Source organism: Chiloscyllium plagiosum, chromosome 3, assembly GCF_004010195.1.
Source record: "Chiloscyllium plagiosum isolate BGI_BamShark_2017 chromosome 3, ASM401019v2, whole genome shotgun sequence".
Lineage (NCBI taxonomy): Eukaryota > Metazoa > Chordata > Chondrichthyes > Orectolobiformes > Hemiscylliidae > Chiloscyllium > Chiloscyllium plagiosum.
Window position 1 is genome coordinate 75,514,364 of NC_057712.1, and position 24,345 is coordinate 75,538,708.

Sequence of the window (24,345 nt, forward strand, 5' to 3'; positions counted from 1 at the left end):
AGATAGGGAGAAAGAGAGAGAGGGAGGTAAAAAGGAAGAGAGGGGGGAGAAACAGAGAGAAACAGGGAAAGAGAGAAAGAGAGAGAGAGGGAGGATAAAAGGGAGAGAAGGTTCTTAACTGAGCAAAGAGAGACAGAAGAAAGGAAGAGAAAGGGAGAGGGAATTTGAATTTCAGAAGTTGCGAATTAGTAAGGAAAATCAAGTTAACAGGATGGAGATGAGGACAAGAGATAGTGATGTATATAATATGTTAAAACATTGCCACATTTTGATGAGAAAGATGTTGAAGCCTTCTTTATTTCATTTGAAAAGTTGGCTAGGGAGATGGAGTGGTCAGGGAACTTGCGGATAATGCTAGTTCTGTCTAAGCTGGTAGGCACACCCAGTGAGTTATTCAACGCGCTGTCAGATGAGGGGGGTCAGGAGATTATGCAGATGTCAAACAGGCTATTTTGAGTGCTGATTGATTGGTACCCGAAGCATATAGACAGCAGTCCAGAAAGAAAACGGAGGAACCAGGTCAGACTTACGTTGAGTTCAAAAGAATTAAACTTAGCCAATGTTGATAGATGGGTGCAGGCCTTAAAAATAGATAAGACCTTTGAGGCTCTAAGAGGGATTATTCTGCTGGAGGAGTTTAAACACTCACTTCCAGAGATGATAAGAATTCATGTATTTGAACAGAAAGTTTCAGAAGTGAGAAGTGTCAGAGATGGCAGATGAAAATGCGTTGGTGTATAAGGCAAAACGTAGCTTCCAGAAATGGGATCCTGTTCAGATGGACCAATGGGCTGAGGAGTCGCAGACAGAGTTTAATTTAAACAAATGCGAGGTGCTGCATTTTGGAAAAGCAAATCTTAGCAGGACTTATACACTTAATGGTAAGGTCCTGGGGAGTGTTGCTGAACAAAGAGACCTTGGAGTGCAGGTTCATAGCTCCTTGAAAGTGGAGTCGCAGGTAGGGATAGTGAAGGAGGTGTTTGGTATGCTTTCCTTTATTGGTCAGAGAATTGAGTACAGTAGTTGGGAGGTCATGTTGAGGCTGTACAGGACATTGGTTAGGCCTCTGTTAGAATATTGCGTGCAATTCTGGTCTCCTTCCTATCGGAAAGATGTTGTGAAAAGATTTACAAGGATGTTGCCAGGGTTGGAGGATTTGAGCGACAGGGAAAGGCTAAACAGGCTGGGGCTGTTTTCCCTGGAGTGTCGGAGGCTGAGGGGGTGACCTTATAAAGGTTTATAAAATCATGAGGGGCATGGATAGGGTAAATAGACAAGGTCTTTTCCCCCTGGGGTGGGGGAGTCACGAATTAGAGGGCACAAGCTTAGGATGAGAGGGGAAAGATATAAAAGAGACCTAAGGGACAACTTTTTCATGCAGAGGATGGTGCATGGTTTGGAACGAGCTGCCAGAGGAAGTGGTGGAGGCTGGTACAATTACAGCTTTTAAAAGGCTTCTGGATGGGTATATGAATAGGAAGGGTTGAGAGGGATATGGGCCAAGTGCTGGCAAATGGGACGAGATTAGTTTAGGATAACTGGTCGGCACAGATGAGTTGGTCCGAAGGGTCTGTTTCTGTGCTGTACATGTCTATGTATCTATGTAAGAATTTCATCCTGTGAGGGATGGAAATTGGGAGAAGGGGAGATCCTACATTACAAGACAAAGAGTAGGGCACACTGGGAGTAGTTTACCTCAGGTGAAAAGAGAAGGCCAAGACGGTGGAGAGGAGGTGAAAGGCCTCAGGTGGTCCCACTGTGGTCAAGTGGGACCTGTAAAGTCGCAGTGTTGGTCGCTGAAGAAAGGCATTGTGGGAAAAGATGTGGTAAAAGAGGCTAAGCCAGTGGCATTAGCGAAAGTAGTGAAGGAAACCCCCAAGAAAATCCGAGGACCTGCAGGAAAGTGCTCAGCTTAGGCCAGGGCTGGGTATAGAGTTCACCTCTGTAGGCTAAGTTTACTTCGGAAGAGCAGGGGGAGAAGGGGAAAAAAAAATTATAATTTTGAGAGACACAGGATCTAATCAGTCTCTAATAGTAAGAGATGATCTTATTTGCACTGTTTCTGACATGTTATCTGAGAGAGTGGTGATTTGCGGGAGAGGTGGACAGAAGTTTAGCGTTCCCCTATGTAAGATCAGGCTGGATAGCCAACTCAAGACTGGGGAAGTAACAGTGGGAGTGATTGACAGAGTGTCCATTCCAGGAATACAGTTTGTTCGTGGCAATGATTGGGCTGGATCCAAGGTGGGGGGGGGGAACCCCCCCCCTGTTATGGAGAAGCCAGAACTAGAGGGAACTGAGAATTTAAAAGATAAATACCCTGGAATTTATCCAGACTGTGTAGTAACAAGATCCCACTATCATAAGACACAGCAAGAAGCAAAAACTAAAGAGAAAGATGAAGGAGTTGAGGTTCAGTTAGCGGACATCCTGTTTGATGTAATGGTGCAGGTAGAGGGTACGGGCAGGAGTGTTTAGCCCTGAAAGGCTAATGGACTTACAACAGAAAGATGAGATAATAAAAGATATATATGTTGACACATACTCAGTAAAGTAATCAGAAGGTATTCCTAAGGTTTATTATCTTTTAAGATAGAATCCTAAAACGAAAATGGAGATTATGGCAGGTTAGTGCTGAGCAGAAGCTTGGCATCACAGTGGCGCAGTGGTTAGCACTGCTGCCTCACAGTGCCAGGGGCCTAGGTTCGATTCTAGCATTGGGCGACTGTCTGTGTGGTGTTTGCACAGTCCAAAGATGTGCAGGTCAGGTGAATTGGCCACGATAAATTGCCCGTAGTGTTAGGTGCATTCGCTAGAGGGAAATGGGTCTGGGTGGGTTGGAGGGTCGGTGTGGACTTGTCGGGCTGAGGGGCCTGTTTCTACACTGTAGGGAATGTAATCTAACAAAAAAGTGCACCAGATTGTGTTACCGGTAGTACATAGACATGGGTAGCACGCGAATCACCTAGCTGTGAGGGAGACTCAGGCTAAGGTACAAAAGCACTTCTATTGGCCTGGACTGCACAAGGATGTACATAGAACATAGGACAGTACAGCACAGAACAGGCCCTTCAGCCCACGGTGTTGTGCCGACCATTGATCCTCATGTGTGCACCCTCAAATTTCTGTGACCAAATGGATGTGGTTAAATTTTGCCGTACATGTCACACATGCCCAATGGTAGGTAAGCCACAGGCGGTAATAAAACCAGCATCTTTGTTGCCGATTCCTGCATTTGAAGACCTTTTCACTGTATAGTATTGAGTACAGGAGTTGGGAGGTCATGTTGCGGCTGTACAGGACATGGGTTAGGCCCACTGTTGGAATATTGCGTGCAATTCTGGTCTCCTTCTTATCGGGGAAAGATGTTGTGAAACTTGAAAAGGTTCAGAAAAGATTTACAAGGATGTTGCCAGGGTTGGAGGATTTGAGATATAGGGAGAGGCTGAACAGGCTGGGGCTGTTTTCCCTGGAGCGTCGGAGGCTGAGGGGTGACCTTATAGAGGTTTATAAAATCATGAGGGGGGCGTGGATAGGATAAATAGACAAGGTCTTTTCCCCCTGGGGTGGGGGAGCCCAGAACTATAGACAAGGTCTTTTCCCCCTGGGGTGGGGGAGCTCAGAACTAGAGGTTTATAAAATCATGAGGGGGCATGGATAGGGTAAATAGACAAAGTCTTTTCCCTGGGGTGGGGGAGCCCAGAACTAGAGGGGCATAGATTTAGGGTGAGAGGGGAAAGATATAAGAGAGACCTAAGGGGCAACGTTTTCACACAGAGGGTGGTACGTGTATGGAATGAGCTCCCAGAGGATATGGCAGAGGCTGGTACAACTGCAACATTTAAGAGGCATCTGGAAGGGTATGTGAATAGGAAGGGTTTGGAGGGATATGGGCCGGGTGCTGGCAGGTGGGACTAGATTGGGTTGGGATATCTGGGTCGGCATGGACAGGTTGGACCGAAGGGTCTGTTTCCATGCTGGACATCTCTACGACTGTATGAGGTCCCCTCCCTAAAACTAAAAGTTGGAACCAGTACCTGCTAACCACAATGGGTGTGTCTACCAGATTTCCGGAGGCAATTCCAGCATGGAGTATTCAGGCAAAAAGGGTGGTAGAGGAATTAGTAGCTTTCCTTACTTGGTATGATCTACCCAGTGAGATTCAGTTAGACCTAGGGTCTGCTTTAATGCTGGGCTGTGTAAGGAAGTCATGGATAGCTTAGGCACACAACATTTTAAAGCAAGTGTACCATTCTGAATCCCAGGGAGCTTTGGCATCAGACCCTGAAGACCATGTTAAGAACGCACTGCCGGATTACCCAAATGATTGGGATAAAGGTATCTCATTCAGATTGTTGACCGTTAGGGATGCCCCAAGTTAATCAACTCAGTTTACTCCCTTAGAGTTAACATTCGGCCATGAAGCGAGAGCCCCTTTGAAATTAATTAAAGAAACATTGACAGGACCAATGTCGGAGATCTCACACTTGGATTATGTATCTGAAGTGAGGGAGAGATTAAACTGGGTAGGTGATGTAGCTAAACAGCATTTGAAGAGGGCACAGCATAGAATGAAGCAGGTGGGAGATAAAAACTCGAAAGTTTGGATGTTTTCCCGTGGGGGATCATGTATTAATATTGTTACCAGTGGCAGGAGATCCCTTCAAAGCCAGGTTTAGTGGTCCCGATCAAATTGAGAAGAAGTTGAGTCAGGTAAACTGCCTGGTAAAGAAGCCAGTTAGAAAAAACGGTGTCAGGGATGTCGTATGTTGAAACCTTACTATAAGAGGCAGGGAACTGGAGAAATAGGTGTTAGATAGAGCCCTGCAGAGTGAGGAATCATATCCAGATATCATGGAGTTTGATGCACCTCAAAATATGTTAAACAATGAGGAAGTCCTTGAGGTGTGAGATAGGTTAGTGAGCAATCTCAGGAACAAAGAACTCAGTTGAAAGGTTGTTGAAGCAGTATGAGGACATATGCAGGAATAAGATGTGGAGGATTAATACAGTGGAAGTAGGAAATGCTATTCCAATTAAACAACACCCCTACAGACTCAATCCTCCCAAGGCCACACAGGTCCAGAAGGAAGTGGATGCGATGCTCAACGAAGATACCAACAAAGAGTCAGAGTGAGTGGAGTTTGCCGATCGTGTTAGTTCCAAAACCTGACAGGACTGAACGATTTTGTGTGGACTATCGGAAGGTCAAAGCCGTAACAAAATCCAACTCACACCCCATGCCAAGATTGGAGGACTGTAAAGAGAAAGTCGGACAAGCCAGTTACATCACAGAGTTAGATTAGATTCCCTACAGCGCGGAAACAGGCCCTTCAGCACAACCAGTCCACACCAACCCTCCAAAGAGTAACCCACCCAGTCCCATTTCCCTCTGACTAATGCACCGAACACTACAGGCAATTTATCATGGCCAATTCACCTGACCTGCACTATGGGAGGAAACCCACGCAGACACAGGGAGAATGTGCAAACTCCACACAGACAGTCGCCCGAGGCTGGAATCAAACCTGGGACCCTGGCGCTGTGAGGCAGCAGCGCTAACCACTGGACCACCATCAGTTGGACTGAAAATGAAAGAAGTTTCTGTATTTGTAACCCCAAATGGGCTATAACAATTCAAAGTGATGCCTTTTAGAATGAAGAACCCACCAGCCACATTCCAAAAACCCATGAATAGAGTTGTGGCTGAATTAACAAACTGTGCAGTCTATTTGGATGATGCAATAATATTTAGCAGATCATGGACAGATCACATGCTAAGTTGGTAGAGCACTTTGAACGATTACAAGTAGCAAAACTGGTAATAAACTTAACGATAACAGAATTTGCGAAGACAGAGGTGACGTTCTTAGGACATAATATCGGTCATGGAAGGTTGACCCCAAGGAACATCAAGACAGAGACCATCGAGAAATGTCCACACCCAACCTCAAAAGAAAGTGATGCTTCAAGTTTTGGGACTAAACAGATTCTGCGGGAAGTCTGTCGCAAGCTTTAGCAGTGTGGTGACACCGCGAACAGATTTCGACTAGATGAGATCAGATTACTTACAGTGTGGAAACAGGCCCTTCGGCCCAACAAGTCGACACCGACCCGCCGAAGCGCAACCCACCCAGACCCATTCCTCTACATGTACCCCTTCACCTAACACGAGGGGCAATTTAGCACGGCCAACTCAGCTAACCTGCACATCCTCTTAGGGTTGTGGGAGGAAACCGGAGCACCCAGAGGAAGCCCACGTAGGCACAGGGAGAATGTGCAAACTCCACACACTAAAGAAGAGCACATAATTTCAGTGGAAGCACTTGATAATTTAAAAGTAGTATTAACCACTGCACCAGTTTTAGCTACACCAAAGTTTGTGAGACCCTTCCAAGTTGCAATCGAGGTTGGCGACATCGGAGTTGGGGCTGCACTGCTACACGAAGGTGATGATGGGATTGAAAGGCCGATTGGCTACTTTTCAAAGAAACTCAGCACCCACCAGAGAAAATACTCCACCATCGAAAAAGAATTATTGAGTCTGGTACTGACCTTACGTTTTTTGAATGTTTATGTGACAAACAATGTGTCAGAGACAGTTGTGTACACTGACCATAATCCTCTGACGTTCTTGGAAGGATTTAAAGACAAAAATATGACACTTATGTTACATACTTTTAATTTACAAATCGTATTTGCCGTGGGTTGGAAAACTGTGATAGCAGATGCGTTATCGTGGATTTAAAGGAAAAAGTGCAGATAAGCTTGGACAGATTCCAATGTTATACATACATATGTGTGCAGAAATTAATAGGAACTTAGATTAATAACCTATGTATTTCATTGTAATGGGATTAAAAATTAGAAAGAAATGAAGCTATCTTTTCATTATGATGGTTCATTTTTTCTTAGAGGGGGAGGTGTTATGAATTTGAAGGTGTGTGCTGTACCTTTAAGAGAGCGTGAATGCTGTTCTGAACTGAGAGTTTACAAGCCCCTGTGTGTATATGACCAGATAGCAGCTACAGAGTGCACTGGAAAATCGAAAATATGTAACATTGGCTGTGAAATGGGATACCTGAGTTTTGGTCGCTGTTTTGACAACGATTCAAATATAACCAGTCAGTTTACATTATGCCCCATGATACTAAAACCAAATCGCGTTTGAATGTATTGTTTTGCCAACAATGAACCAATGAGATGATCTGATGTTGGGGATGTAAAAATGCAGGCATTTTGAAAATTTCAGACAGAGCAACTGTCATCAACACAGATACAAGAAATTGAGAAACACTCTCTATCAAAGGTACCTTTTCATATGAAACATATTTACAACAAAAACAAAGAAGATGACCCAGGGAGATCTTCAGCTGGGAGAAGACAGACATTGAAGATGACAGCTGCGGTGTGGTTTTGAAATTAAGTTGATGTAATTTTAATAAGTGTTTTATTGGAACAGTATATTGTTATAGAGTTGGAGGCAGGTAATAAGATGTTAAGTGAAAGGGGGGCTTAGAGTTGTGAGTAGATGTTTAATGTTCACTTTTAGAGTTAAAGAATAAATTGCTTTTTTTTAAATAGTAGAATTTGGGAGTTTTCTGTCACTCGTAATTTAACATGTTACGAGGCGAGGTGAACTTTTCTAGATGTTTGGTTTAATTAACAGAAGGGTTCACTGCCGTGTCGTAACACAAGGAATAAGTCAGGAATGTGAAGGACCACTCCCCTCTTGCACTGGATGAGTGCTGCTCCAACAACACTCAGGAAACTGGACTCCATCCTGAACAAAGCAGGCACACTGTTCACCACGTTAGACATTCTTTCTGCTCGTCACCATCACATAGTAACAGCAGTAACATGGTCACAATATTAGATTAGATTCCCTACAAGTCCACACCGACCCTCCACAGAGTAACCCACCCAGAATCATTCCCTTACCCTATATTTACCCCTGACCAATGCACCTAACACTATGGGCAATTTAGCATGTCCAATCAGCCTGGCCTGCGTACCTTTGGATTGTGGGAGGAAACCAGTGCACCCGGAGGAAATCCATGCAGACACAGGGAGAAGTGCAAACTCCACACAGTCACCTGAGTCTGGAATCAAACCTAGGTTCCTGGCGCTGTGAGGCAGCAGTGCTAACCACTGAGCCTCTGTGCCGCCATACGTATACTGCAGAAGTTAACGTAACCTCCTTTTCGAGCACTTTCTGAATATGCAACCTCTCCCACCAAAAAAAAGGTTAAAGGCAAAATGCTCCCGGGCGCTCCATCAGTTGTAAATTCCTTCCAAATCAAACATCACCTTGATGAGAGTTTCCTCGAATTTTCTGACTGACTGTCCCGGCCTCTGAGGCCCAAGTGTGGCAGTGAGTTCTAGAACCAGAAGTCAACGCTGTAAGATCTGGGTGCTGCACAGGACGCCAAGGAGCTGCACTGATCCATATTGATCCAACCATATTGCCGTTCCTTCACTGTCCCCAAGTCAAAGTCCAGGAACCCCCTTCCTGACAGCACCTGTGGATACCCCTATTGCCCTATGGACTCCAGCAAGACAGCTCACTAATAACTTCTTCAAGGCAATTGGTGAGAGGCAATAAATGCCATCTTTGCCAGCGTCGTCCTTCTTCAATGAAAGAACAAATACTAAACCCCATTCCTCCTGACCCTGATGGTTCTTACCCTTGCCCTTCTTAGGACCCAGAATGGATTGAGGCCCACAACCACAATATTCGATTAGATTCCCTACAGTGTGGGAACAGGCCCATCGGCCCAACAAGTCCACACCGACCAGGATGGGGGTGGCACGGTGGGTCAGCGGTTGCCATCACTGCCTCACGGCGCCAGGACCCAGGTTCCATTCCAGCCTCGGGGCAACTTCCTGTGTGGAGTTTGCACATTCTCCCCATATCTGCCTGGGTTTCCTCCCACAGTCCAAAGTTGTGCAGGTTAGGGTGGATTGGCCGTGCTAAATTGTACCCGTAGAGCCCAGGGATGTGCAGGTTAGGGTGGATTGGCTGTGCTAAATTGTCCCCGTAGAGCCCAGGGATGTGCACGTTAGGGTGGATAGGCCGTGCTAAATTGTACCCGTAGAGCCCAGGGATGTGCAGGTTAGGGTGGATTGGCCGTGCTAAATTGTCCCCGTAGTCCCAGGGACGTGCAGGTTAGGGTGGGTTGGCTGTGCTAAATTGTCCCCGTAGTGCCCAGGGATGTGCAGGTTAGGGTGGATTGGCCGTGCTAAATTGTCCCCGTAGTCCCAGGGACGTGCAGGTTATGATGGTTTGGCCGTGCTAAATTGTCCCGTAGTGCCCAGGGATGTGCAGGTTAGGGTGGATTGGCCGTGCTAAATTGTCCCATAGTGCCCATGGATGTGCAGGTTAGGGTGGGTTGGCCGTGCTAAATTCTCCTGTAGTGCCCAGGGATGTGCAGGTTAGGGTGGATTGACCGTGCTAAATTGCCCCCAGTAGTGCCCAGGGAAGTGCGGATTAGGGTGGATTGGCCATACTAAATTGTCCCCGTCGTGCCCAGGGATGTGCAGGTTAGGGTGGATTGGCCATGCTAAATTGTCCCCGTAGCGTTAGGCGCATTAGTCAGAGGGAAATGGGTCTGGGGTGGGTCACTCTCTGGAGGGTCGGCGTGCTCTCGCTGGGCCGAAGGGCCTGCTTCCACACTGTCGGGGAATCGAATCTAAAACCTCTCAACCGACCGGGGTTTATTCCTGAGAGCCCGGTGCTGTTTGCAATTCTCCTCAGTCGAAGTATTCAAAATGGACTTAGTTCGTAACCTAAAGCTTCACCAAGCAGTGAGCGTAATCATACCATTGGTCTGGGTGTGACAGAATACCTCCAGCTTATCTGAACCACACACGGTCACCAATCAAGAAAAGGCAGCCAGAGCTGCTGGGGCAATATATGAGCAAGTGCGAGGTCTTGCACTTTAAAAAAAAAAGAATACAGGCCTGGACTATTTCTTTAAACGGTGAGAAAATTCATAAAGTACAAAGGGATCTGGGAGTGCTAGTTCAGGATTCTCTAAAAGGTTAACTTGCAGGTTGAGTCCGTGATTAAGAAAGCAAATGTAATGTTGTCATTTATCTCAAGAGGGTTGGAATGTAAAAGCAGCTTCTGAGAATTTATGAAGCTGTATTTAGTCGCCTTTTTCGAATACTGTGTCCAGTTTTGGGCCCCCGCACCTCAGGAAGGACATACTGGCACTGGAGCGTGTCCAGCTGAGATTCACACGGATGCTCCCTGGAATGGTAGGCCTAACCCATGATGATCTGCTGAGGATCCTGGGATTGTATTCATTAGAGTTTAGAAGGATGAGAGGGAGACTGAATAGAAACTTACAAGATAACGCGTGGCTTAGAAAGGGTGGACGCTGGGAATTTGTTTTACGTCAGGCGGGGGGGAGACTAGGACCCGTGAGCACAGGCTTAAAATTAGAGGGGGGTCAATTTAGAACGGAAATAGGGAGACATTTCTTCAGCCGGAGAGTGGTGGGCCATGGAGCGCAGTGGAGGCCAGGGGTGTTGCGGGGCGTGGATAGTGTAAATAGACAAAGTCTTTTCCCTGGGGTCGGGGAGTCCAGAACTAGAGGGCATAGGTTTAGGGTGACAGAGAGGAAAGATATAAGAGACCTAAGGGGCAACTTTTTCACACAGAAGGTGGAACGTGTATGGAATGAGCTGCCAGAGGAAGTGGTGGAGGCTGGTACAATTGCAACATTTAAGAGGCATTTGGATGGGTATATGAATAGGAAGGGTTTGGAGGGATATGGGCCGGGTGCTGGCAGTTGGGACTACATTGGATTGGGATATCTGGGTTGGCGTGGACGGGTTGGACCGAAGGGTCTGTTTCCGTGCTGTACATCTCTATGACTCTCAGTGGCAGAGATTAATAAATTCTTGATCTCGCAAGAAATTAAGGGATACGGGGAGAGTGCGGGTAAGTGGAGTTGAAAAGCCCATCAGCCATGATTGAATGGCGGGGTGGAGTTGATAGGCCGAATGGCCTTGCTTCCACTTCTATATCTTATGGTCTTATAGCCATTCACTGACAGCTATGGTAATGCAGCTAACTCATTCAGTCAGAAATAAACTGGAACCACAGCAGCTAGCATTTTCGGGACTGAATTCAGATTAACTGCAGTTACAAAGACTGGACACAGACTAACTAGGACAAAGACCTACGGATTCCGGAAATCGGGATCAAAAAACAGAAAATCCTGGAGAAACTCAGCAGGTCTGGAAGCATTGATAGAGAGAAAGCAAAGTTAACACTTAGTGACCTTTCTTCAGCTGAGAAACGGGAGTTAAATTCACATTGGGCGGGCGGGGGGAAGGGTTTGAGACAGATAGATGGAGATAGAGTCCAGGTGGAGATGGGCGGCACGGTGGCACAGTGGTTAGCACTGCTGCCTCACAGCACCAGGGACCCAGGTTCAATTCCCGCCTCAGGCAACTGTCTGTGTGGAGTTTGTACGTTCTCCCCGCGTCTGCGTGGGTTTCCTCCCACAGTCACAAAGCTGTTGCTGGTCAGGTGAACTGGCCATGCTAAATTGTCCATAGTGTTAGGTGCATTAATCAGGGGTAAATGTAGGGGAATGGTTCTGGGGTGGGTTTCTCGACGGAGAGTCAGTGTGGACTTGTTGGGCCGAAGGGCCTGTTCCCGCGCTGTATGGAATCTAATCTAAAAGAGGAAAGAAAGTTAGTAAGCCAGGGAATAAGAAAAAGGGGGGCCATAATGTGGGATGTCGAGGCGGGTTAAGTACAAGGAACATAGAAACGTACAGCACAGAACAGGCCCTTTGGCCCAAGATGCTTTGCCGAGGTTTAATCCTAACGTAAAATTTAGTAACTTAGCCTACGCACCCCTCAACTCACTGCTATCCATGTGCATGTCCAGCAGTCGCTTAAATGTCCCCAATGACTCTGCTTCCACCACCGCTGGCAACGCATCCCATGCATTCACAACTCTCTGAGTAAAGAACCTACCTCTGACGTCTCCTTTATACCTTCCTCCTGATACCTTCAAACTATGACTCCTCGTACCAGTCAGTCCTGCCTTGGGGAAAAGTCTCTGGCTATTGACTCTATATGTTCCTCTCATTACCTTGTACAGCTCGATCAGGTCTCCTCTCTTCCTCCTTCTCTCCAGAGAGAAAGTTCCGAGCTTATTCAACCTTTCGTCATAAGGCAAGCCCGCCAGTCCAGGCAGCATCCTGGTAAACCTTCTTTGTACCCTCTCTCAAAGCCTCTGTATCTTTCCTATAGTAGGGCGACCAGAACTGGACACAATATTCCAAGCGTGGTCTCACCAGGGACTTGTAGAGCTGCAGCAAAACCTCGCGGCTTTTAAACTCAATCCCTCTGTTAATGAAAGCCAAAACACCATATGCTTTCTTAACAACCCTGTCCACTTGAGTGGCAAATTTGAGGGATCTATGTACTTGCACGTCCAGATCCCTCTGCTCCTCCACACTGCCAAGAAGTTTGTTACAGGCTGAGGGGAGTTGGATGATCAGGATTACATAAATTGGAATTAAATATATGGGGGTATGAGAAACTGCAGAGTCTGGGTGAGGGGAGTGAGATTAATTGCACATAACATGACTGGTATTTGACTTCCCTTATATCTCTCTTCATCTAACCGTGCATTGTACGGCAATGGGGCCCAATTCCTGGGTACCATGACGTCCCACATTCCTGCAGTATGGTCTTCCCCCTGATGTTCCATACAGAGGACAATGACCTTGTCCCTGTGAACCTGCATCCTAGATTCTGGATTAGTGATGAAAGGCTGGTGAAGGGCTTTTGCCCGAAACGTCGATTTTACTGCTCCTTGAGTGCTGCCTGAACTGCTGCGCTTTTCCAGCAGCACTAATCCAGAATCTGGTTTCCAGCATCTGCAGACAATCCTTTTACCTGCCTCATCGAGCATGGCCTTGTCACTGGGGTGCCACATCCTGAAGCATCGATCTGATCCTGGTAAACTGGTGCCTGGGAAAAGAAACTATGCCTGGGACACTCCTACAGCGCCATGGCATTGTCCGTGGGATTGTCCATCTTGGATCCTGTCTCTTGGTTTCTTCATCCTTAGTCTGATTTAGTCTGAAGTATTCTAATCCTGGGAGTTTGGCTTCTCTCCCCCTGGGGTCCTGCACCCAACTGCTCTCTCCCTGGGGTCTACCCTTGGCCATTCCCTTTCCTTTGGCTATCAAGTGGCCTCTTTAGTCACGAAATTCCTGTGCTCAGCCTCTCTCTCTCCTTGGGATTTTGGCCTTTCTCCCTGGATTCTGCATGTAGCCTCTCTCTCCGGGATCCTGCACTCAGTCAGCCAGGGATCTCCTTGGATACTGTCTTTGCCAGTGGTGGAATGGTTTCGAGTATATCATCGGTTAGGCCACTGTTGGAATATTGTGTGCAATTCTGGTCTCCTTCCTATTGGAAAGGTGTGGTGAAACTTGAAAGGGTTCAGAAAAGATTTACAGAGATGTTGCCAGGGTTGGAGGGTTTGAGCTACAGGGAGAGGCTGAACAGGCTGGGGCTGTTTTCCCTGGAGCGTCGGAGGCTGAGGGGTGACCTTATAGAGGTTTACAAAATTATGAGGGGCATGGATAGGGTAAATAGGCAAAGTCTTTTCCCTGGGGTCAGGGAGTCCAGAACTAGAGGGCATAGGTTTAGGGTGAGAGGGGAAAGATATAGAGGAGACCTAAGGGGCAGCTTTTTCACGCAGAGGGTGGTACGTGTATGGAATGAGCTGCCAGAGGAAGTGGTGGAGGCTGGTACAACTGCAACGTTTAAGAGGCATTTGGATGGGTATATGAATAGGAAGGGTTTGGAGGGATATGGGCCTGGTGCTGGCAGGTGGGACCAGATTGGGTTGGGACATCTGGTCGGCATGGACGGGTTGGACCGAAGGGTCTATTTCCGTGCTGGACGCCTCTATGACTCTATGGCACGATTTCCTTTTGCAGAGCGACGTCAGAGATGGGCATCTTCATGCACAGCTGCCCGTTTCTGTTGCGAGTCCCCCGTGCCTTCCTCCAGAAAGCCGGCCGATCTCTGTCCATCTATGTTCAACACTGTCCGGCGATGTCTCGCAGCCTGGTGACTACAAGTGCCCACTTACAGTGGGTAAAAGAGAAGGACCCAGCTGGTAAGACTCTTTTTCCTATTCACATGTGGGAATCGTTGGCTCACCAGAATTTATTGTCCATCCCGAGCTGCACTTGAATTGAGAGGTTTGCTAGGCCATTTCAGAACGCAGTTCAGAGTCAACGACCTTGTTAGAGTCTGGAGTCACGTGTAGGCCCTGGCCTAGTTTCCTTCCCCCAAAACCAGACGATCCAATAATGGTTTCATGGTCATCAGCAGAATCTTAATTCCAGGTTTCTTTTTAAATTGAATTCGAATTCCACCATCTATCGTTTGGCGGGATTTGAACCCAGGTCCCCAGGATGTTAACTGGGTTTCTGAATTGAATAGACTAGTCATAATACCAAATGAGGCCATCGCCAAGCCCACCATCCCAATCCCTTTCTAAACTCATGCTGGGTTTCTAGAATCTGGGCATCTTTTTCTAAGTAATCCTTAACTGATTTCCACAGATTGATTTATCTATAAAAATTCTCAGGGTGGGATCAGATACACAGTAAAATTCCCTCGACACTGTCCTCGTCAAACACTCTCAGGACAGGAACAGCAGAAGCAAATATCTCTGTGCATTGTCTTGACGAAATACTCCCAGGAGAGGTATTGCACGTCATTAGATGTAGAGTGAATCTCCGCACTGTCCCCCACAAACTACTCCAAGGGCAGCTGCAGCAGAGGAGTGGATTAACCAGCAAAGCTCCTCTACACTGACCCTCCTAAACTATCCCAGGAGAGAGACAGTACGGGGTTAGGTACAGAGTAAAGTTCCCCCTATACTGTCTCTAACACTCCCATGGTAGGCGCAACATGGGCTGAGATACAGAGAAAAGTGTCCCCTACACTGCCCATAGTAATGCTGCTCTTTCAACGCTCAATTGAACACTTTACAAAGAACAAAGACAGTGTACAGCCCAGGAACAGGCCCTTCGGCCCTCCAAGCCTGAGCTGATCCAAATCCACCTATCACCCAATTCCTAAGCATCTGCATCCCTCTGCTCCCCCACCTCCTCAGGCACATCTTAAATGGATCTACCGTGCCTGCCTCTACCACCCCCTGCTGGCAACGCGTTCCAGGCGCCCACCACCCTCTGTGTGAGGTACTTGCCGCGTGTGTCCCCTTTAAACATTTCACCTCTCACCTTGAAAGTGTGACCTCTCGTTATTGAATCCTTCACAAGAAAAGCTTGTCTCTATCCGCCCTGTCTATGATTTGGTAAACCTCAATCAGGTTCCCCCTCAATCTCCTTTTTTCCTGATGGAAACAATCCGAACCGACTCAACCTCTCGGGGGGTACTCTCCCCCGAAACCAACTATGTAGTGTTGACGCCCTGTTTGATACTTAGCAATGCCAATAACTGAGGTCCCTAAGCCAGTAACGACACTATACAGTACTGCATAGAATGTGACGTTGCTGATAAGCTCTCTGTTATCATGAGATAAACTTAAAAGAGTTAAGTTGGAGCTGTTGTTCCTGTTTAACACACGTGCAGTGCCTTGACGTACTTTTGACGTTCAGTTTCAGGTCAGGGAACTCCGAGTACCTCACGGTTTTCCCTTCCGAAGGCAGAGGTTCCGTTGCCCGACCAAACTGCTGCACCCAATGCTAACTGTCCTTTTGTGGAATGGGAGATCAAAAGGGTCATTCGCAAAGCAAGTCTGGCAGTCCAAGAGGATGTGACAGGTACTAGGCCTCAACACGGTGAGAGCGAGCAGTCGTTTGAGAAGTTTAAAAACAAAGGACATCGGTTTTGCACTCCTTCAGTGCCTTTTACAACCGAAGGGTACACCAAAGTCTTTTACATTTACTCTCAATGTCACTTCAGTTTGGTCGCCATTTTGTAACCCCGCAGCCAACTTGACACACATAATTGTACAGGGCCTTGGTGGGATCATGTGCCGTTTTGGTCTGCTTACCTGAGGTAGAAGGTTCTGGCTCTCTCTCTCTCTCTCTCTCTCTCTCTCTCTCTCGTTCAAGTGCAACAAAGATTCCTGGAATTGCAAGACTGACTTCTGAAGAGACGTCTGAATTGACTTATCAAGGATGGATTAAGACTATTCTAGCTGAGAAGAGCGAGGGTGTGTCTTATAGAAACTGTAAAATTCTAACACGATTAGACACAGGTAAACACAGGGAGATTGTCCCGGAAGACTGGGGATTCTAGAACCAGGGGTCACAGTACAGGACACGCAGTTTGAGGTGATGACAAACTGCGTCATCCAGAGCGTGGTAAGCCTGCGGAATTCTCCAGCACCGAAGGCAGTTCAGGACAACAAGGAGTTAGACGTAGGGGCTGAAGGGACAAAAGGGTGTGGGGTAGAAAGGGGACTGAGTTGGATTATCAATGACGATCATTTCCGGCCCAATGGTCTATTATTGTTCATCTCTGTTAAGGTAATGACGAAATTATCCATTTAGTTGGTCAGGAAGGGTTTTTACAATCTTTTTCAAATCGCTTCTAAATATATTTACTCAAATAATTGAGTAGTTTATCCCCTTGTGCAGTAAAACCTAGTCACCAACAAGGCTTGGGTTGACCTGTAGTGAGTAACATTTAAGCCCACAAGTCACAGAGTCATAGAGATATACAGCACAGAAATAGACCCTCGTTTCGACTCCTCCATGTCGACCGCTTTCCATAGAACATAGAACAGTGCAGGCCCTTCGGCCCTCGATATAGAACATAGAACAGTGCAGGCCCTTCGGCCCTCGATGTTATGCCAACCTTTTACCCTACTCTAAGATCAGACGAACTTACATACCCTACATTGTACTATTATCCATGTGCCTCTCCGAGAGTCGCTTAAATGTCCCTAAATGTCTCTGACTCTACTCCCAATGCTGTCAGTGCCTTCCACGCACCCACCATTCTCTGTGTAAAGAACCTCCATCTGACCCTCCTCCAAACACCTTAAAATGATGCCCCCTCGTGATAGCCATTTCCGTCCTGGGAAAAAGTCTCTGGCTATCCACTCAATCTATGCCTCGTTCCACCTCTATTCAGTCACCTCTCGCCCTCCTTCACTCCAATGAGAAGAGCCCTAGCTCCCTCAGCCTTGCTTCATAAGACCTGCCCTCCAGGCCAGGCAGTATCCTGGTACATCTCCTCTGCACCCTCTCGAAAGCTTCAACATCCTTCCTATATTGAGGTGACCAGAACTGAACACCATGTTCCAAGTGTGGCCTAACCAGGGCTCTATAGAGCTGCAGCATAACCTCGTGGCTCTTAAACTCAATCCCCCTGCTAATGAAAGCCAACACACCATACGCCTTCTTAACAACCCTGTCAACTTGGGGGGCAATTTTGAGAGATCTATGAATGTGGACCCCCCCAAGATCCCTCTGTTCCTCCCTATGAATGTGGACCCCCCCAAGATCCCTCTGTTCCTCCACACTGCCAAGAATTCTCCTTTAACCCTGCATTCAGCACTCAAATGCGACCTTCCAAAATGAATCACTTCACAATTTTCCAGGTTGAACTCCGCCTGCCACTTCTCTGCCCAGCTCTGCATCCTGTCAATGTCCCATTGCAACTTACAACAGCCCTCTACTCTATCCACCAACCTTTGTGTCATCAGCAAACTTACTAACCCACCCTTCCGTTTCCTCATCCCAGTCATTTGTAGAAATCACAAAGAGCAGAGCTCCCAGAACCGATCCCTGCGGAAAACCACTGGTCACCGAGCGCCAGGATGAATACTTTCCATCGACTACCACCTTCTGCCTTCTATGGGCCAGCCAATTCTGTATCCAGATAGCCAAATCTCCCTGTATCCCATGCCTCCTTACTTTCTGAATGAAAGTATCCTAAACTAATTTAGTCCCTTTTGCCAGCACTTGGCCCATATCCCTCTAAACCCTTCCCATTCATCTACCCATCCTAATGCATTTTAAATGTTATCATTGTACCAGCCTCCACCACCTCCTCAGGCAGCTCATTCCATACCCGTACCACCCTCTGCATGAAAAACTTTTCCTGTCTCACCTTAAACCTACGCCCCTCTAGTTCTGGACTCCCCCACCCCAGGGGGAAAATACCTTGTCTATTTACCCTATCCATGCCCCTCATGGTTTTATAAACCTCTATAAGGTCATCCCTCAGCCTCCGACGCTCCAGGGAAAACAGCCCCAGCCTGTTCAGCCTCTCCCTGTAGCTCAGACCCTCCAACCCTGGCAACATCCTTGTAAATCTTTTCTGAACCGTTTCGCATTTCACAACATCTTTCCGATAGGAAGGGGACCAGAATTGCACGCAATATTCCAAGAAAGTGGCACAGAATCAGCATTCCCAGGACAGTCAAGGATGGGCGTGGTCAATGATGCCCACATCCCATCAATAAATAAAAATATTTATTTTGGGGCTATTTTTCAAACAGCTTTGCAGGCTGAGGAGTGACATTTTAGAGGTTTATAAAACCATGAGAGGACATGGATAGGGTAAATAGACAAGGTCTTTTCCCCCCTGGGGTGGGGGAGCCCAGAACTAGAGGTTTATAAAATCATGAGGGAATCATGGATAGGGTAAATAGACAAGGTCTTTTCCCCCTGGGGTGGGGGAGTCCAGAACTAGAGGGCATGGGTTTAGGATGAGAAGGGAAAGATATAAAAGAGACCTGAGGGGCAGCTTTTTCAAAAAGAGGGTGGTGCGGGTTTGGAATGAGCTCCCCGAGGAAGTGGTGGAGACTGGTACAATTTCAACATTTAAGAGACACTTGGTTGGGCATATGAATAGGAAGGGTTTGGAGGGATATGGGCCGGGTGCTGGCAGGTGGGACTAGATTGGGTTGGGATATCTGGGTCGGCATGGACGGGTTGGACCGAAGGGTCTGTTTCCGTGCTGTACATCTCTATAACCCTACGCTGTGGTCCTTAGAAATAGAGACGCCTATTGTAGAGATAGATACTAGCCAGGAATTCCATGCAGAAATTCCATCTTGTTCTAACATCTGGTAGGACAGACATAGACCGAGTTTAAAGTCTTCCTTGAAAGATAGCAGAAAACAAATAAAAGACAGCCCTTCAGCCCTCCTCTCCCACTCAGAAAGGGCATGCCTGACCTTCTGCCATCCACCTCAAAAGGGTATTAACTGACCCATAGTAGATGGAAATATCCATACAAATACCTGAAGAAATGGAACAATTGAAACCAATAGTCTGGTTCAGACAAAAGCGTACTTTACAATCTAATTATCTTTCAGAGCCTTCCAAGAGCTCAGGGATTATTGGCTGGATATCTGACCCAATTAAGAGGCTTCAAGATTCAGTTTCTAAGTTGGCTGTTACCCATCTCATCCGTGACAACATAACCGAGGGTATGTATGGAGCGTGTTGACTTTATTCGTAAAGTCACCCTGAAATATATATTCCAGGTTTGCTATTTTGATTTTTTTCTCTTGCTCGTTTTTAAAAATTCATTCACGGGACATAGGTGTTGCTGCCTGGGTGTGCCTTTCTCATTGCCCGGCTGGGAGAGCACTATCTCTTGAACCACTGCTGCCCATTTGCTGTAGGGACCGCTAAAATTCCATTCGGACCAGCGTCGGTGAGCTGCCAGAGGAAGTGGTGGAAGCTGGTACAACTGTAACACTCAAAAGACACTTAAAAGAACAGGAAGGGTTTGGAGGGATATGGGCCGGGTGCTGGCAGGTAGGGCTAGGTTGGGTTGGGATATCTGGGTCGGCATGGACGGGTTGGACCGAAGGGTCTGTTTCCGTGCTGTACATCTCTATGACTCTATGCTATCCAAGTCCGGATAACGAATGGCTTGGAGGGGTACTTGCAAGGAGAGGAGCTCCACATATCTTCCATTCTCATCGTGGGCGGCGCGGTGGCACAGTGGTTAGCACTGCTGCCTCACAGCGCCAGAGACCCGGGTTCAATTCCCGCCTCAGGCGACTGACTGTGTGGAGTTTGCACATTCTCCCCGTGTCTGCGTGGGTTTCCTCCGGGTGCTCCGGTTTCCTCCCACAGTCCAAAGATGTGCAGGTCAGGTGAATTGGCCATGCTAAATTGCCCGTAGTGTTAGGTAAGGGGTACATGTAGGGGTATGGGTGGGTTGCGCTTCAGCGGGGCGGTGTGGACTTGTTGGGCCGAAGGGCCTGTTTGCACACTGTAATGTAATCTAATCTAATCTTTCTCAGTGACTGTGGTCAAAGGTTTTGAAAGTGCTGTCTCAGGACCCTGTTCTTCAGTGCGTCCCGTAAATGGTGCACACTGCTGCTACTGAGTGTTGGTGGTGGAGTGAATTAGTGTGGTTGTGGTGCCAATCGAGCGGTTTGCTTCCGCCTGGATGGTGCCAAGCTTCTTGAGTGTTGTTGGATTTGTGTTCAGTTGGCAAGTATTCCCCTTCATGCTGCTGGTTTGCGCCTTGTAGCTGGTTGAGAGGCTCAGAGGGGTCAGGAGGCAAGTTATTTGCTGCAGGATCCCTAGCCTTTTGACCTGCTGTTGTCCACAAAATATTTATATAGTAAGTCCTGATCAATTTCTGGTCAATGGTAACCCTTAGCAGGTGGGAATTCTGGGATGGAAATGCCATTGAAAGTCAAGGGTCAAAGGTCAGTGTCTCTCTTGTTGCCTGGCATTGCCTGGCACTTGTCTTAGTGGGGTGGCACGATGGCTCAGGGGTTAGCACTGCTGCCTCACAGGACCAGGTTTGATTCCAGCCTCGGGTGACTGTCTGTGTGGAGTTTGCACATTCTCCCCGTGTCTGTGTGGGTTTCCTCCCACAGTCACAAAGATGTGCAGGTTAGGGTGGATTGGCCGTGCTAAATTGCCCATGGCGCTAGGTGCATGAGTCAAAAGGAAAATGGGTCTGGGTGGGTTACTCTTCGGAAAGGTCGGTGTGGACTGGTTGGGCCCTAGGGCCTGTTTCCACACTGTAGGGAATCTAATCTAACCTAGTGCAAAATGTAACTCGCCACTCATCAACAAAGACCTGGATGCTGTCCAGGTCTAGCTGCATTTGGATGTGCACTGCTTCAAAATCCAGGGAGTTATGAATGGCACTGAACATTATAAATCATAGAATCCCTACAGTGTGGAAACAGGTCCTTCGGCCCAACAAGTCCACGGGGCTACATGGTGGCTCAGTGGTGCCTCACAGCGCCAGGGACCCGGGTTCAATTCCCGCCTCAGGTGACTGTCTGTGTGGAGTTTGCACATTCTCCCCGTGTCTGCGTGGGTTTCCTCCTGGGCACTACAGGACAATTTAGCACGGCCAATCCACCCTAACCTGCACATCCCTGGGCACTACAGGACAATTTAGCACGGCCAATCCACCCTAACCTGCACATCCCTGGGCACTACAGGACAATTTAGCACGGCCAATCCACCCTAACCTGCACATCCCTGGGCACTACAGGACAATTTAGCACGGCCAATCCACCCTAACCTGCACATCCCTGGGCACTACAGGACAATTTAGCACGGCCAATCCACCCTAACCTGCACATCCCTGGGCACTACAGGACAATTTAGCACGGCCAATCCACCCTAACCTGCACATCCCTGGGCACTACAGGACAATTTAGCACGGCCAATCCACCCTAACCTGCACATCCCTGGGCACTACAGGACAATTTAGCACGGCCAATCCACCCTAACCTGCACATCCCTGGGCACTACAGGACAATTTAGCACGGCCAATCCACCCTAACCTGCACATCCCTGGGCACTACAGGACAATTTAGCACGGCCAATCCACCCTAACCTGCACATCCCTGGGCACTACAGGACAATTTAGCACGGCCAATCCACCCTAACCTGCACATCTTTGGACTGTGGGAGGAAAACGGAGCACCCGGAGGAAACCCACGCAGACACGGGGAGAACGTGCAAACTCCACACCGATAGTCACCCGAGGCTGGAACCGAACCCGGGTCCCTGGCGCCGTGAGGCAGCAGTGCTAACCACTGAGCCACCATGCCACCCTAAATCAGCTACCAGGTCTATTTCTGACCTTATGAGGAAGAAAAGATAATTAATGAAACAGGTGAAGATGGTTTGACTGTAAGGCTTGTACAATTAATGGTCGGGCCTTGGATAGCGTTGTAGAACAAAGGACCTCGGAATGCAGGTGCATAATTCCTTGAAGTTTGCGTCACAAATAGACAGGGTGGTTAAAAAGGCATTCGACATGTTTGCCTCCATAGCTCAGTCCTTTGGGTATCGGAGTTGGGAAGTCATGTTGAAGTGTTATAGGACATTAGTGGTGCCTCGTCTGGAGCTCTGTGTCCAGTTCCGGTCTCCCTGTTACCGGAAGGATATTCCTAAGCTGGAGAGGGTACAGAAGAGATTTACCAGGATGTTGCCGGGTGTGGAAAGTTTGAGTTATAAAGAAAGGCTGGATAGGCTGGGACTTTGTTCACCGGAGCGTAGGAGGTTGAGGGACGACCTGAAGGAAGTTGATAAAATAATGAGAGGTGCAGATAAAGTTAACAGGAGTTGCCCTTTCCCTAGGTCGGGCAATTTCAAGATTGGGGGCACGTTTTTAAGGTGAGAGGAGGGAAATTAAAAAAAAGACGCGACAGGCAAAGCTTTTGCACAGAGAGTGGTTCGGGTGTTGAGTGAGGAAGTGGTGGATGTGGGTTCAGTTACAACATATGGGTGAGACGGGAAAGATATGAAAGAGACCCAAGGGGCAACTCTTTCATGTAGAGGGTGGAATGTGTATGGAATGAGCTGCCAGAGGAAGTGGTGGAGTTTGGTACAATTGCAACATTTAAAAGGCGTCTGGATGGGTATATGAATAGGAAAGGTTTGGAGGGACATGGGCCGGGTGCTGGCCGGTGGGACTAGATTGGGTTGGGATATCTGGAGGGCGTGGACGGGTTGGACCGAAGGGTCTGGTTCCATGCTGTACATCTCCATGACTCTACATAAAAGACATTTGGACAAGTACATGGATAGGAAAGCTTTGAAGGGAAATGGGCCCGGAGTAGGCAGGCAGGATTAGTTTGGTTCCGGATTATTAGATTAGATTAGATTAGATTAGATTACTTACAGTGTGGAAACATGCCCTTCAGCCCAACAAGTCCACACCGACCCACCGAAGCGCAACCCACCCATACCCCTACATGTACCCCTTTTTACCTAACACTATGGGCAATTTAGCATGGCCAATTCACCTGACCTGCACATCTTTGGACTGTGGGAGGAAACCGGAGCACCCGGAGGAAACCCACGCAGACACGGGGAGAATGTGCAAACTCCACACAGTCAGTCGCCTGAGTCGGGAATTGAACCCGGGTCTCTGGCGCTGTGAGGCAGCAGTGCTAACCACTGTGCCACCGTGCCGCCCATTATGTCTGGCATGGACTGGTTAGACCAAAGGAACTATGACGCTAGCCTGAGGGACTGGGTTTTTGGCGCACAGTGATAGCAACCCTACTTCTGAGCCAGTCGTCCTGGGTTCAAGTCCGATGCGTTCTGGAGGTGAGTAATAACATTCTGAAACAGGTTGATTGGGAGCTTAGCTAACCTGAGGAACTCGCGCCCTGGAGCAGAGATGATTGGCTTCCAAGAAGCACAATCACTTTCCAGTTGGTCAGGTATGACTGCAACCATAAGGGAGAGGTGCCCCCTTTCCACTGACTCTAGTGTGACATGGTGGATTTCCGAACTTTAATAACTGTTCATGATTCAAATCTGAAATAAGCTGTTTCTTAAGACGAAAGGGACAGGGAGAAACTGTTATAAAGGAATTAAAAGCAATATGCTAATTAATCATCCCTGGGAAGGAGGAGTCAACGAAACATAAACAACTGTTGGAATATTGCGTGCAATTCCTATCGGGAAAGATGTTGTGAAACTTGAAAGGGTTGAGAAAAGATTTACAAGGATGTTGCCAGGGTTGGAGGATTTGAGCTACAGGGAGAGGCTGAACAGGCTGGGGCTGTTTTCCCTGGAGCGTCGGAGGCTGAGGGGTGACCTTATAGAGGTTTATAAAATCATGAGGGGGGGCATGGATAGGGTAAATAGACAAGGTCTTTTCCACCTGGGGTGGGGGGGTCCAGAACTAGCCGGGCATAGGTTTAGGGTGAGAGGGGAAAGATATAAAAGAGACCTAAGGGTAACGTGTTCACACAGAGGGTGGTGCGGGTATGGAATGAGCTGCCAGAGGAAGTGGTGGAGGCTGGTACAATTGCAACATTTAAGAGGCATTTGGATGGGTATATGAATAGGAAGG

At 47.8% G+C, this 24,345-nt stretch overlaps 1 protein-coding gene across 7 annotated transcripts in view; it reads left to right on the forward strand.

Annotated features, from left to right (window-relative positions):
- The window catches only part of LOC122545653 (5-aminolevulinate synthase, erythroid-specific, mitochondrial-like), a 74,930-nt gene that overhangs the window by 6,265 nt on the left and 44,320 nt on the right, over positions 1 to 24,345 (forward strand). For 4 of the 7 annotated variants that reach the window (XM_043684621.1, XM_043684617.1, XM_043684610.1 and 1 more), the window contains 3 exons: positions 13,983 to 14,164; positions 15,678 to 15,860; positions 19,358 to 19,471. In XM_043684621.1, coding sequence (XP_043540556.1) covers positions 13,996 to 14,164; positions 15,678 to 15,860; positions 19,358 to 19,471 — 466 coding nt within the window. In that variant the 5' untranslated portion in view covers positions 13,983 to 13,995. Of the gene's footprint in view, positions 1 to 7,292; positions 7,310 to 13,982; positions 14,165 to 15,677; positions 15,861 to 19,357; positions 19,472 to 24,345 lie in introns of those variants that run through there. The other 3 variants (XM_043684637.1, XM_043684641.1, XM_043684627.1) reach the window with 2 other exon arrangements.